The 14,349-nt window shown below is 44.4% G+C and overlaps 1 protein-coding gene across 1 annotated transcript; it reads left to right on the top strand.

Annotated features, from left to right (window-relative positions):
- Positions 1 to 3,307: 3,307 nt before the first annotated feature.
- On the top strand, positions 3,308 to 10,398 carry LOC121539918 (homeobox protein DBX2-like). Its single transcript, XM_041848564.1, has 4 exons — positions 3,308 to 3,789; positions 6,057 to 6,146; positions 8,968 to 9,152; positions 9,773 to 10,398. Exons 1-4 carry the CDS (start codon positions 3,333 to 3,335, stop codon positions 10,055 to 10,057), a joined length of 1,017 nt encoding a protein of 338 aa, XP_041704498.1. The 5' UTR covers positions 3,308 to 3,332; the 3' UTR covers positions 10,058 to 10,398.
- Positions 10,399 to 14,349: the final 3,951 nt, after the last annotated feature.

Below are 14,349 nucleotides of genomic sequence, written 5' to 3'. Positions count from 1 at the left end.
GAGCGACTTACAAATCAATGAAGCCAACTCAGGCATGGCAAAGTTTTCTGAATTGTTCCAGATAATCAAATTATCTTTAAATGTAAAATAAATCCAACTTTATTGTATTCATTGGTAAGAATAAGAAATATCGTTGTTTTTTTAAAGAGTCAGAATCTCAATTGGTGGGAATAAAATGGACCAGGTTTAATTCACTAGATTCTTAGGTGTTGTAGTTGATTAAAAGTTATCTTGGAAAGATCATATGTAGCAAATTGGTATTATCAGAAAGATCAGTGGTTTGGTTCATCAGCCTTGCTTCCCAACATTATACTACAGCTTAAGTTACCCATATCTCATTTTCTGCAATATTGTCTGGGCCAGTACATATGCTTCCTACCTACACTAACTACTTGGCTCCATCTGCCCCTCTATTTAAGAAACGCAATATATTGTCTATCTACAACATGAATATATTCCAATTATGCACCTTCATCTAAGCCCTTCAATGGATTCTTCCAGATGAATTCCTAAATCTATGCATACAACACATGACACAGCAATAACCTCCCCCCACACTGCCGCACCTCACATAGTAAATTATTTAGCATATACAGCATATATGCTCTAGAATTCCTATCTTCACATTGCCAAAACGTCATCATCCCTCAATAACTTCAAGCGTAGACTGGGGGTCAGCCTGATGATCCAAACTACCCAGTAGTCTCCTCCATTTAGCCTAGCTCTCACTCACATACTCACATGCACACACACATAATCGAACATGTTTTTCTTGTATACTGAGTATATTATGTACATTTATACTTAGTATGTTCTGTTTAACTGATTGAACACTTTTTATTTTAAACTAATATTTGGGTTTCTGATTACTATTACTTTTGGGTTTCCAACCTCACCTGCACACCGTTTTTACCCGTTTTTTATCTGTACTGTTTGGTCTTTCACTTCTTTTCTTTGGTGCAAATAAATAAAACCTAAAACCCCAAACCCCAAAAAGAATGAATTGTTTATCACTAAAACTGAACAATTCAAAGAAACAGACACATTGTATCATCAGTGTCTCAAACACCTTGCAGACAAAAACAACATTGCACTCATCTTGCAGGCAGTATCATCGGAGCTGCAGCGTAGTGTGCTCTATGATGTTTTTAATTTGCAAGGTCTACTTATTTAGAGATAAATAGTCCCACACTGCTGCCTGTGGCTCACTGTGTCATGAACAAATGGTTCCCGTACGCACCAGACAAAAGCCTAGGCCAGTATCACAAACAGCAGCCCATGTGGAGCATGTAAACACGCATTAGGTACACACAGAGGTAGAGAGCACAGCCTGAGCCCACTAACACCGCTCACACAAGACACCGCAGTCGCTTTTTCCACCAGTCTGGAGAATATAAAACCTCAAATCTGATTACAAGCAACCTTTGGCTCCCTGGCGGCCAGACAATGGGCCTGGCTGTCTGGGGCAATTTCCATGCCCAGCATGAGGTGTCCCCCGAACCGTGCACCCCCTCGCCTCGCTTGGCTTTGCCTGGACATGCTTGTTTACTGTTCCACAATTTAATTTCCTCCTTTTCCCCAGCTCATCTATTACGAGTCTGAGTATCATTAGCCGGAACAGTCAGCTTAGGGTTATATGATTACACATGACGCCAGCCACCCATTGGCTAATATATACCACACAAGCACACACACACATATACATTCATGCTACACACATATCACAACTATTGCTAATACTGCACAATTTAAACACTTGCCCCCCAATCTCCCCTTCTCGGATACACGTGTAAATATTGCTCTATAAATTGTGCCTTCCTGTATTATACTTATGCTAAAATGTTTATTCTATTCTACTGAGCCATTTACTGTATATCCTGTAAGGCTTTAACTGTGCCTCTGAAATGTAATAAATCTATAACAACATACCCGGGTTCGAGTTCCAGTTCGGCTACCCCTGAATCAGTGGAGGCTGCTGAAGGGAGGAAGGCCCATAATAATGGCTGGAACAGAGTCAATGGAATGGCATCAAACACATGGAAACCATGTTTTTGATGTATTTGATACCATTCCACTGATTCCGCTCCAGTCATTACCAAGAGCCCGTCCTCCCCAATTAAGGTGCCACCAACCTCCTGTGCCCTGAATTTGTTGTAATATTATATACAGCTGCTTGTCTGCCTTCTTCTCACATAACCACTTCATTTGGTATTTAGTATTTAAACTACACAGTACAGTAGGGAATATTTCTATCAATGTTGACCTCTTACAAAGTGTCTCCCTTTCGTCCACATCAGAACCTGACGTTACCTGCTGTAGATCCTTCACATAGCGTCTTTTTTGTGCATATTTCTGTGAAGCTGGATGGAAGGTATTTTTTAAAACAGACAGAATTTGTCAACCGGGGGCAGAGAAATGTTCTGTCTCAAGCAGGAACCAATAGGCCTGTCAAGTCTGTGAGTGACAAACCATAGTGGAGTAGGCCAACCAAGTCACTAAAAAGAGGAGGAAAGTGGTGGGCGAATACCACTTAGACCATTACAGAGGCAATCTGAAAGACATATTCATTGGTTTGAATTCATAGAGTAAGAAATGAAATATGAATGACCTGATTAATCGTTCATTCACAACATTCATATTCTGTATCTGGTGATCAATTAAAGTTAAGTGTAATTGCGATCAAATTCCATTCTTGACCAGAAAACATGGAGAAAAATGTCATAATTTTTTTTTTATGGATATTTAAATTCTATGTCAAGTTTGCATGATATTACACAATCAGAATAATTATAAAATGATTAACTCTTGAAAAATAAAGATATGAGAAGGCAATGTACAGGATCACATTATATGTAGGAATTCACTTTTTTTCTATTTGGTCATCGTGCATCAAAATTAATACGTAAACAGTGACCTAGATCAAACCAAACCAAATAATATTATTATGCATTGTGTGCGCAAATGAGCTGCAAACTATTTAATTGCCTCCATGCCTTTCTATGGGACACAATGGCTGCTCTAAGGTAGCTGCAGAAAAGAGAAAACTATTTACTGCAGGACTGAGAAATATGCTTGGTGCACGTTAAACTTTGGCCAGCAGTCCATTGTATCGGGTGTCTATCATTTAATAGGCAAGTTGACATAATGAATGGAGTCGGACCCACCTTCTGCCACTCCAGAATGCACCCAGTCTTATCTGAATTGAGAATCACATTAGAGCCTCTTAGCCAATCACGCGGCAGCCCTGTAGCAAAGTGTAGACCCTGGAGGAGAAGAGAAGGAGAGAATAGAAGAAGAGAGAGAGAGAGAGCTTTTCTTTTCCTGGGACTTTAATGAAGTTGGCCCTGGTCTGGGCAGTCTTGGAGGGATTATATCTCAAACTTGTGTCTCTTCTGTCACTTGGCCCTGTGACTGCTGAGACTGATGGGCTGTGCTGTGAGGTGAGTGAGGGAGCATTCCTTAGGGTCACAGTGAACGGGATGATCGCAGGTCAGAAGCAGAAGCAGAATATGGCGGCAGGATCACCTCCTACTCACCCAGGCTTTGGCACCTCTGGGAAGAGCTTCCTCATCGACAACCTGCTGCACTCTGCATTGCCATCCTCTTCCTCAACCTCTTCCTCATCCTCTTCCTCGCCCACCTCAAATGGACCAACAAGTGGGCTCTTCAACGGGCTCCCGACCGGCCCCCACAGGAGAACCTGGGGCCCTCAGCATGTTGTCTATGAGGGCCAGAGTAAAAACTGTGAACGAGTCAAAGACAGAGGGCTTCCTCCTCGGCCACACTCAGGTACAATGGCATATAATACACTACATGATGATAGTATTGTATTATATTAGTGATTGTGAGATCTAGTGTGTAGGCCCTTGAAACCATACATGGGGAAAATGTGATTTGATTTTGTTTGGTGTTTACGATTTATATATCCATACTGTATATATATACATATATATATATATATATATATATATATATATATATATATATATATATATATATATATATATATATATTGTCTATTTAAAATTGATGCGCTTTAGATTTGACCAAACCAGTTATTTTGATTCTGTGCTCTCCCTCGTGAAAATACATGCAACATGATTTGAAACATTTAGAATCAGTCTAAATGAAAATACAGAAAATACTTATTGTTCAGAACAAATCCTATTTATATAGATTTCTCATTAAAAAGACACAGTAAGGAAGTGTAACCACTTCATCCTATCAATTTATTCTTACATGCCTTCAGTTCAAAATATCAGATACAAATTCCATTTTGGTAACACTTTATTTGGATAGTCCATCTGCAGATGCTCCACTAACTATCAGTAACATTTCAACTAACCTTAATCCTTATTCTAAACCTAACTTATCAACATATAGTTTTGTTGATAGTATGACCATCTGTAGAGCATCTACATTTTAGTCATTTAGCAGATGCTCATATCCAGAGCGACTTACAGTTAGTGAGTGAATATATTTTTCATACTGGCCCCCTGTGGGAATCGAACCCACAACCCTGGCATTGCAAGCACCATGCTCTACCAACTGAGCTACATGGGAGGCTACAGATGGACTATCTAGAAAATAAAGTGTGACTGACATTTTCTTTATGTGTTTTACTTTTAACAAAGTAAATACAATTCAAAAAAATTAGAAACTTTATCTTATCTGCAGGTTATGATGTATATTTATTATAAATAATACCCATTCTAAAAGACAACACGTAGTTATACACATGGCAATAACGAAAGTCAAACATTTTAGTTTTTACATTTTAGTTGCTCCTCTAATGTTTACCGTTTGACTACCCAAAACATAGCGAAATGCTTATGTTCCTAGCTCCAACAGTGCAGTAATACCAGACAATACAAAACAATACACGCAAATCCAAAAAAATTAAAAGAAAGGAATTAAGAAATAAAGAAATATTAGAACAAGCAACGTCAGAGTCCGGAATATAAATATATATGTATATGATCAGTATGAAAATGTATGCACTCACTAACTGTAAGTCGCTCTGGATAAGAGCGTCTGCTAAATGACTAAAATGTAAAATGTAAATTGTGTGTATAGACATTATGGACAGTATATGAATAGAAAAGGTGTGTACAGCAGAGGTTTTATAGGATATGCCTTGACTAGAATACAGTATATACACTGAGTGTATAAAACATTAGGAACACTTTCCTAATATTGAGTTGCACCCCCGTTTGCCCTCAGAACAGCCTCAATTCGTTGGGGCACTGACTTTATAAGGTGTTGAAAGCATTCCACGGGGATGCTGGCCCATGTTGACTCCAATGCTTCCCACAGTTTTGTCAAGTTGGCTGGATGTCCTTTGGGTGGTGGACCATTCTTGATGCACATGGGAAACTGTTGAGCGTGAAAAACCCAGCAACGTTGCAGTTCTTGACACACTCAAACCGGTGCACCTGGCACCTACTACCATACCCTGTTCAAAGGCACTTAAATATTTTGTATTGCCCATTCACCCTCTGAATGGCACACATACACAATCCATGTCTCAATTGTCTCAAGGCTTTGAAATCCTTCTTTAACCTGTCTCCTCCCCTTCATCTACACTGATTGAAGTGGATTTAAGGGATCATAGCTTTCACCTGGATTCACCTAATCAGTCTACGTCATGGAAAGAGCAGGTGTTCCTAATGTTTTGTACACTCAGTGTACATATGAAGTGGATAACATCCACCAGTAGTTATAAAGTGAGAGAGGCACTCTTAACTGCACCATTAAGTATCTCTCCTATTCCCTTTGAGCAACTGTACAGAATAATGGAACATGTGGGGAAAATCTACCAGGAAACTCCAGTATATAAAATCCAGTATAATTAAGTGTGTGGGGCTGGGGGAAGTAATACAATCCACTTAAAGAGATCCTGTCTTTCACCTTATATGTCTCTCTGCCCATGTTATTTTTTACTTTAACTCTTCCCCTCTCTCCCTATTCTCTCTCCCTTTCCCCCATATCTCTCTCTCCCCCCCTCTCTCTCTCCCTCCTTCCCCCCTCTCCCTCTCTCTCTCTCCTCTCTGCAGGCCTGTTGAGCAGTGTGTTTCTGCGGGGCCCTCAGTACGTGCTGGCAGCAGTGTGCTGTGGTGGGTCCAGCCCTCCACCTGTCTTCTCCAGTGAGTGTTTAATACTTCATCAGCGATGCCTCAGCCCCTCTCTCAGCATTAACAGCAGGGTCTCCCATACTCTCTACGGCTAATTACTGATGCAATGCCAAGCAGCTAATTCTCCACTCAACTCTCTGCACTGCTATTCATGACCATTCACGGCTATTTAGACCATTTAGGGGTGGGGTGGGAAGGAGGTTGTGGAGCGGGAGGGGGGGTGCATTTATGGGCATTGAGGCCCCCATTTGCACTCATATAGATACGCACACTGGTTCACTCAAATATGCAGAGCATCTCGTCTCTGTTAGATTAGGACTGTAATGACTAGTGGTATGCCACTGTAACATCCTGTTATTGGTCTCTGTGTGACATTCGTATTGCTTTCAGTGAGCTGAGCCTCAGCACATAGGACCGTTTGGCTGATAGTTGGTCCAACTGTGATAATTGAATCAGTGTGACCAAACTGCTAATGTTCCAACCTGCCAAAGGAGGGGATTGTTTGTGTTTATGAGGCTCTTAAAATGATTTAGTGTAGCTGATTATCAGAAAACATTTCCATGAAACCAGCATCTATATGGATTTGAGTTGTGTTATGTAATTGGATTTATTGTATAATCTGTATTAACCTTTCATAGTGAAAGTCTCATGATGAGGGAAGCATTGATTTCTCCTAACTTCTGTCAGGGTTGTGATGCTAGTTGCTAGGTCCTTTGACTCCTGACAAGTGAGGCAGCAAATATAATCCCTCAGTAGACCCCCCGGTTCCCTGAACCCTCTTAGTGGGCTGACACTTTCCCACAGTGCCCAGCAACAGGACAATGCCATGCCCAGCCGTGACCAATCAGCACTTTCACTCCCCCATCCACACACGACCCCGCTGCAATTTTTCACCGCAGCAATGAACTCTACAAAGCACAAAAACACAGAAAACAGCTATTCCTCTGCAGAAAGGGGGCTGCCCACTAGCTCTTTGTGTGGACACAGAACCCAGCTCCTCAACTCCCTCCTTTCTCCTGTCACCTCACTCTCATTCCTGTCCATTTAAAGCCCCCTGACTGGAACATAAAACACTCAATGTAAGTGTATAGACTTATTCGAGCTCATCTTCCCATAGAACCGGGCCCATACCTGCAAGAGAAAATATTTAGTGAGGAGCGCTGAGCCAGTGAGTTGTGTTCTTTCAATGAACAGCCTTTTTGGCAGGTCCCTCAGGGTTGTGCACTCAGACCAAGAGAGGGGGGACACACACGTAGCCCCCGGGAGTGACCTGTTAATCGTCCATTTAAGTGGAAGCAATTGAGGCCTGAGGAGCGCATCTAAACCGGTTACTCGCACCCCAGAGGTGGTCTGGTGGTCTGGTGGTCTGTGTGCAGATTTGTCGTGCACCCCAGAGGTGGTCTGTGTGCAGATTAAAAAGGCATTGCTCAATGGGATTTGGTAAAATGTTCCACTTGACTCTTGTTGTGCGTGAGTGAGGCAGCGTGGGATTGCTCTTCACCAAATCTCTTTCTCCCTGGTGAAAACTGGTCTCCATTCTCTCTTTAGTCACCCTCATTTTGTTAAATTAGACAGATTGAAGCAAAGTAAGTAGTGGAGAGTAAGTGTGTATAAGATTGACAGAAAATGGACACAATCGATGTAGATAGTGAGTGAGGAAGTGAGCCAGTTAGTAGATGAGTGAGTCTGCCTTTTACACTGAACAAAAATATTTATCTCAAATTGTGTGCACAAATTAGTTTATATCCTTGTTTGAGCGAGTGTGCAATTGACATGCTGACTGCAGGAATGTCCACCAGAGCTGTTGCCAGATAATTTAATGTTAATTTCTCCAACGTCATTTTAGAGAATTTGGCAGTATGTCCAACCGCCTCACAACCGCGGACCACATGTTTGGAGTCATGTGGGCGAGCGGTTTGCTGACGTCAACGTTGTGAACAGAGTGCCCCATGGTGGCAGTGGGGTTATGGTATGGGCAGGCATAAGCTACAGACAACAAACACAATTGCATTTTATCAATGGCAATTTGAATGCACAGAGATACCGTGACGACATCCTGAGGCCCATTGTGAGGCCCATTTTTTAAAGGTATCTGTGACCAACTGGGGGCTCCCGAGTGGCGCAGCAGTCTAAGGCACTGCATCTCAATGCTAGGGGTGTCACTACAGACCCTGGTTTAATTCCAGGCTGTATCACAATCCGGCTGTGATTGGGAGTCCCATAGGGCGGCGCACAATTGGCCCGGGGTAGGCCTTCATTGTAAATAAGAATTTGTTCTTAACTGACTTGCCTAGTTAAATAAAGGTTAAATATTATTTTTTATTTTTTTTAATCTGTATTCCCAGTCATGTGAAAGCCATAGATTAGGTAGGGCCTAATTAATGTATTTCAATTGACTGATTTACTCATATGAACTGTAACTCAGTAAAATCTTTTTAAAATGTTGCATACTGCGTAACATTTTTTGTTAAGTATATAATCAGTATGACGATGTATTCAGTGCTTTGGACTGGACTGGATATGATAGCCAGAGTAATAATGCATTTGAATACCAATCTGAGCAGATCATTTGCCCATTCATTAATTTGGATGATTTTCTATTTCAGTCCACAAAATGCTTTCTTGTTATTGACTTCATTCACATTACATACATTTCCATATTAAAATATGGGTATTTGTATCTTTAGTAGGGCAATGTGCCATTGCATTCATGCAACAGAGAACATCCATAATAACACAATGCAATAAATTACATTTGCCTTTCCTCAAGTCAGGTTATTTTTAGCTGGAATACAAACATTAATATGAATGATTCTGACCTCTGACCTTCCAGAGGGAGCCAATATTCTGATGTGGTCCCCGGATACGAGTCCCAAATCCCGGCGAGGGATCCTGAGGAGGGCGGTGTTCTCTGAGGAACAGAGGAAGGAGCTGGAGAAAACATTCAAAAAACAGAAGTACATCAGCAAGACAGACAGGAACAAACTGGCAGCAGATCTCAGCCTGAAGGAATCCCAGGTAGGATACCATATGCTGTATCTACAGTCTAGGTCGGAGATCACCATTACAACCCCATTTTACATCCCATGCTACATCATATTTTTTCTCATCTCACCTCCTCATTGCATGCAAACACATCTTACTGGGTCTTACTTGGGTGCTCCAGCCTAGATTTAGTAAATATCTAGAGTCACTTCTATTGTAAGTGTCCCTCATCTTAAAATGTTATTACAATATTGCGATCACTACTGTGATAATTGTAAGAAGTAGACCAAGATGTCATACGCTCTAAGCTTTTGTCTAAAGTGCTGGGAAAGTGGTCAACATTTCAGTTGTTTGTAAAAGTTGACAGAAAATGTAGTTGAGGCGGTTACTAAAACAGCTGTAACGTTTGATTGGTAGAAGATATTTCTGTCTGATTTTACATTTGAAAAGCAGAGAAGTAGACTAAGATTGCATATGCTCTAAGTGTTTGTCTAAATTGACTTCTTACCTGTAGAGAATTATAATTGTGGCACTTCAAACAGACTGAGTTAACAGAGATAATGCTCCCTGCTGTATCATAGACTTAGATTTGACTAAACAAAACGACTGGCACCTCAATATGAACCTCTCACTGACCTGTGTGTCTACTGTAGGTGAAGATCTGGTTTCAGAACCGGAGGATGAAGTGGAGGAACTGTAAGGAGAAGGAGGCCCACAGCGGCCGCTCCCCCATGGAGGAGCTCATGTCCCGGGGCTGCAACCAGGAAGAGGAACGCAAGGGGGCACCAGAGAGCACGGGCACGCCATCAGACATCTCACCATCACAGCAGCGGGACACGGACACAGGAGTTACCACAGAGAAAGAGCCATGCAAGGAACCTGTGACTTTGCTACAGCCACTGAGTCCGCACAGACACATTATGACCTCTGACTGCTGAGAGGATGAGCGACTGAGAGAAAGATGAGCCTTAGTGTTGTGATGCATCAATGAAAAGGGACTGTCTGACCATTGGATAAAACGACTAACACTCCATAACAACAAAATACTTGTCATTTTAATATTGTGTGGATTGCTATTGTGTAGTAACATTTTGTAGACTGATTACAAGTGTTGTTGAATGTGTTTTGGAAAGTGTTTTTGAATAATCAATACAAATCTCAAAAACAAATTTTTTATTGTACCATACACTGTATATAAACACACATTGCAGGTTAGTCAGTGACACACAACCATGTATAAATGCTTTAACATGTAAGACTGTATTCAGAATGGTTTTTTCCCCCCCTTTTAACTGAAACAATTGTTGTAAATAAAATGATTCATTAAATACTGATTTCTTCATTCCATGTTAATATTCAAGATGTTGAGCATGCAATAGTAAGACAAGACAAACGTAATAAGTTAAAGTATTTAAAGGCCCAATGCAGCCACTTTTATCTCAATATCAAATTGTCACGATCGTTATACGGAGTGGACCAATGCGCAGCGTTAGTTGCAAACATACTTTAATTTATTTAATGAATATACGAACAAAACAATAAACGATGACGTGACGTCCTCGGTATAACACAACCGACACGGCAACAAACCAAAACGGAACAAGATCCCACAAACACTAAGGGAAACTGTTTAAATATGGCTCCCAATCAGAGACAACCAGCAACAGCTGACACTCGTTGCCTCTGATTGGGAGCCACTCTGGCCAACATAGAAATGCCACAACTAGAACTCCCACACAGAACATAAACACATAGAATTTACACACCCTGGCTCAACATATAGAGTCCCCAGAGCCAGGGTGTGACAGTACCCCCCCCCCCAAAGGCGCGGACTGTGACCGCGCCTGAACATCAACAAACCAGGGGAGGGCTGGGTGGGCATTCCTCCTCGGAGGCGGTTCCGGCTCCGGGCTAGACCACCACCCTCCAATAATCCCCCCGTAGCGCCCCTGGTCCGGTCCCGCTGGCTGGAGCTGAACTGGACATCGTAGGAGCGGATAGCTTCAGCTCCGGTGTGGAGCAGCTGACCGGTACCTGACCAGGCACCGGTGACCCAGGCACGGGTTGTGCCGGACTGACGACGCACACCCCTGGCTTGGTGCGTGGAGCAGCTACGGGCCGGACCGGGCTGACGATGCGCACCCCTGGCTTGGTGCGTGGAGCAGCAACGGGCCTTACCGGGCTGACGACTCGCACCCCTGGCTTGGTGCGTGGAGCAGCAACGGGCCGGACCGGGCTGACGATGCGCACCCCTGGCTTGGTGCGTGGAGCCGGAACGGGCCTTACCGGGCTGACGACTCGCACCCCTGGCTTGGTGCGTGGAGCAGCAACAGGCCGGACCGGGCTGAAGATGCGCACCCCTGGCTTGGTGCGTGGAGCCGGAACGGGCCTTACCGGGCTGACGACTCGCACCCCTGGCTTGGTGCGTGGAGCAGCAACGGGCCGGACCGGGCTGACGACGCGCACCCCTGGCTTGGTGCGTGGAGCAGCAACGGGCCGGACCGGGCTGACGATGCACACCCCTGGCTTGGTGCGAGTGGCAGGAACAGGCCGGGCCGGGCTGGCGACGCGCACCGTAGGCTTGGTGCGAGTGGCAGGAACAGGCCGGGCCGGGCTGGCGACGCGCACCGTAGGCTTGGTGCGAGTGGCAGGAACAGGCCGGGCCGGGCTGGCGACGCGCACCGTAGGCTTGGTGCGAGTGGCAGGAACAGGCCGGGCCGGGCTGGCGACGCGCACCGTAGGCTTGGTGCGAAGGGCAGGAACAGGCCGGGCCGGGCTGGCGACGCGCACCGTAGGCTTGGTGCGAGTGGCAGGAACAGGCCGGGCCGGGCTGGCGACGCGCACCGTAGGCTTGGTGCGAAGGGCAGGAACAGGCCGGGCCGGGCTGGCGACGCGCACCGTAGGCTTCGGTGCGAGTGGCAGGAACAGGCCGGGCCGGGCTGGCGACGCGCACCATAGGCTTGGTGCGAGTGGCAGGAACAGGCCGGGCCGGGCTGGCGACGCGCACCGTAGGCTTGGTGCGAAGGGCAGGAACAGGCCGGGCCGGGCTGGCGACACGCACCGTAGGCTTGGTGCGAGGAGCAGGAACAGGCCGGGCCGGGCTGGCGACGCGCACCGTAGGCTTGGTGCGAGTGGCAGGAACAGGCCGGGCTGGGCTGGCGACGCGCACCGTACACTTGGTGCGGGGAGCAGGAACAGACCGGAACGTACTGGGGACACACACCACTGGCCCTACACCGGGATCTGGAACGGGCCGGATCGGACTGGTAACACACCCCAGTACCTCTCGCCGTGCCTCTACACCTTCCTTCCCTTCTTTGACCAGTGGCCCCCGTAACCTGGCGGCCTCCTCTGCTAACCTCCCAAATCGCCCTGTGGCAGCCTCCTGCTGCCCAGTCGCCCATGCCGTGTGCCCCCCCCTAAATTTTTTTTGGGGTTGCCTCTCGTCCGTCCGACGACGACACTGTTGACGCCGCTGCTCCTCTCTCGCCAGGGCCTTAATTTTAGCCCATGGCCCTCTTCCCCCGAGCATGTCCTCCCAGGACCACCCTTTGCCCAACTGGGCCATCACCAACCTCTCCAGCTCCTTTCCTGGCGCTTCCTCCCATGTCCAGGCTGCCTGCTCCTGGACACGCTGCTTGGTCCTGGAGTGGTGGGATCTTCTGTCACGATCGTTATACGGAGTAGACCAATGCGCAGCGTTAGTTGCAAACATACTTTAATTTATTTAATGAATACACGAACAAAACAATAAACGATGACGTGACGTCCTCGGTATAACACAACCGACACGGCAACAAACCAAAACGGAACAAGATCCCACAAACACTAAGGGAAACAGACTGTTTAAATATGGCTCCCAATCAGAGACAACCAGCAACAGCTGACACTCGTTGCCTCTGATTGGGAGCCACTCTGGCCAACATAGAAATGCCACAACTAGAACTCCCACACAGAACATAAACACATAGAATCTACACACCCTGGCTCAACATATAGAGTCCCCAGAGCCAGGGTGTGACACAAATAATTTCTGGGTAACAATTAAGTACCTTACTGTTATTAATTAAAATGGTAAAAAATAAACAACAATAGCTTCTTAGCGAAGAGCAATTTCTGAAGCAAGAATTTTGCTAGGACTGAGTGAGGGGCCTAATCGGACGAGCCTAATGGGAGGTATATGTAACCTGAAAACAAGCTGTTATTGGCAGAGAGGTTTGAAACTCTTTGTTATTGGTCTATTAACTTATGCTGTCTGGTGATGTCACCAGGCAGGCCAAAACTCCATCTGACCAAAACAGGCTGAAATTTCAGGAGGTCTTTTCAACCAGCTCTTACACTTAAACAACATTATAATTTTCACAGTATTATTCCAACCTCATAGTGTGGAAACATATATAAAACACAAGAAAATCACGTTTTTGGCCGCACTGGCCCTTTATTATTCACAAAAGAATACAGTACATCAATAAAGATTGTGCTTGCAACGAAGGACCTCGGGGACAATGTCAAATAAATGACATATTACAAATATGCAATGCCAAATAAATGTAACAGTGTACAAATCAACTATGGCGAATGCCAGATGTTATGCTGGAACTGTGTTGTTTGTAAGACAATTTCCTTTTTGGTCTTTGTATATATAGTTTTGTCTTTGTCTTTTCATCAGCCATTCACTATATGGACATCCTGCACTTGTGAATAAACCATTCTTCATTCACCTACTTGGCTGTAAGGTTCCGGCTATTTTAAATGCTGTATGAATCATAGATAGAATAACCAACACTAATTCAATAGAAATAGGGTAAATATTGACATTTTATTATCATATCATTTTCACTCACTTAACAGAAAAATCCAACATACAAAACACATAAATACGGCATTATCTAAATAGAAAATAATACTCTTTAGAAATAATTTACATTTAGCTATGACTATGTACAGTTTTTAGAGTGCATTCTATTACTGTGTGCTATAGCTGAGCTACTATGAGGGAGCAGAGGGCAACAGAGGGTCAATGAGGGAGTCCAGCTCTAACACTGTGCTTCTCTACCCTCTGACATCAAGTCAGTAACGTCAGAAAACATCATATACTCAACCGGCCTTATATTCAAAATGTTCCATTCTGAGAACACAAACTGTATCTTGAGTCCAGTCCTGTAAGGACGCCATTCTAAGCAACACAGATTCAACCGAGATCATATTTTTCATTCTATCACTCCTATCA

Source organism: Coregonus clupeaformis, chromosome 26 (assembly GCF_020615455.1).
Source record: "Coregonus clupeaformis isolate EN_2021a chromosome 26, ASM2061545v1, whole genome shotgun sequence".
Taxonomy (NCBI): domain Eukaryota; kingdom Metazoa; phylum Chordata; class Actinopteri; order Salmoniformes; family Salmonidae; genus Coregonus; species Coregonus clupeaformis.
Note: the sequence above shows the minus strand (reverse complement) of the source record. Positions and strands in the feature narration are given on the sequence as shown.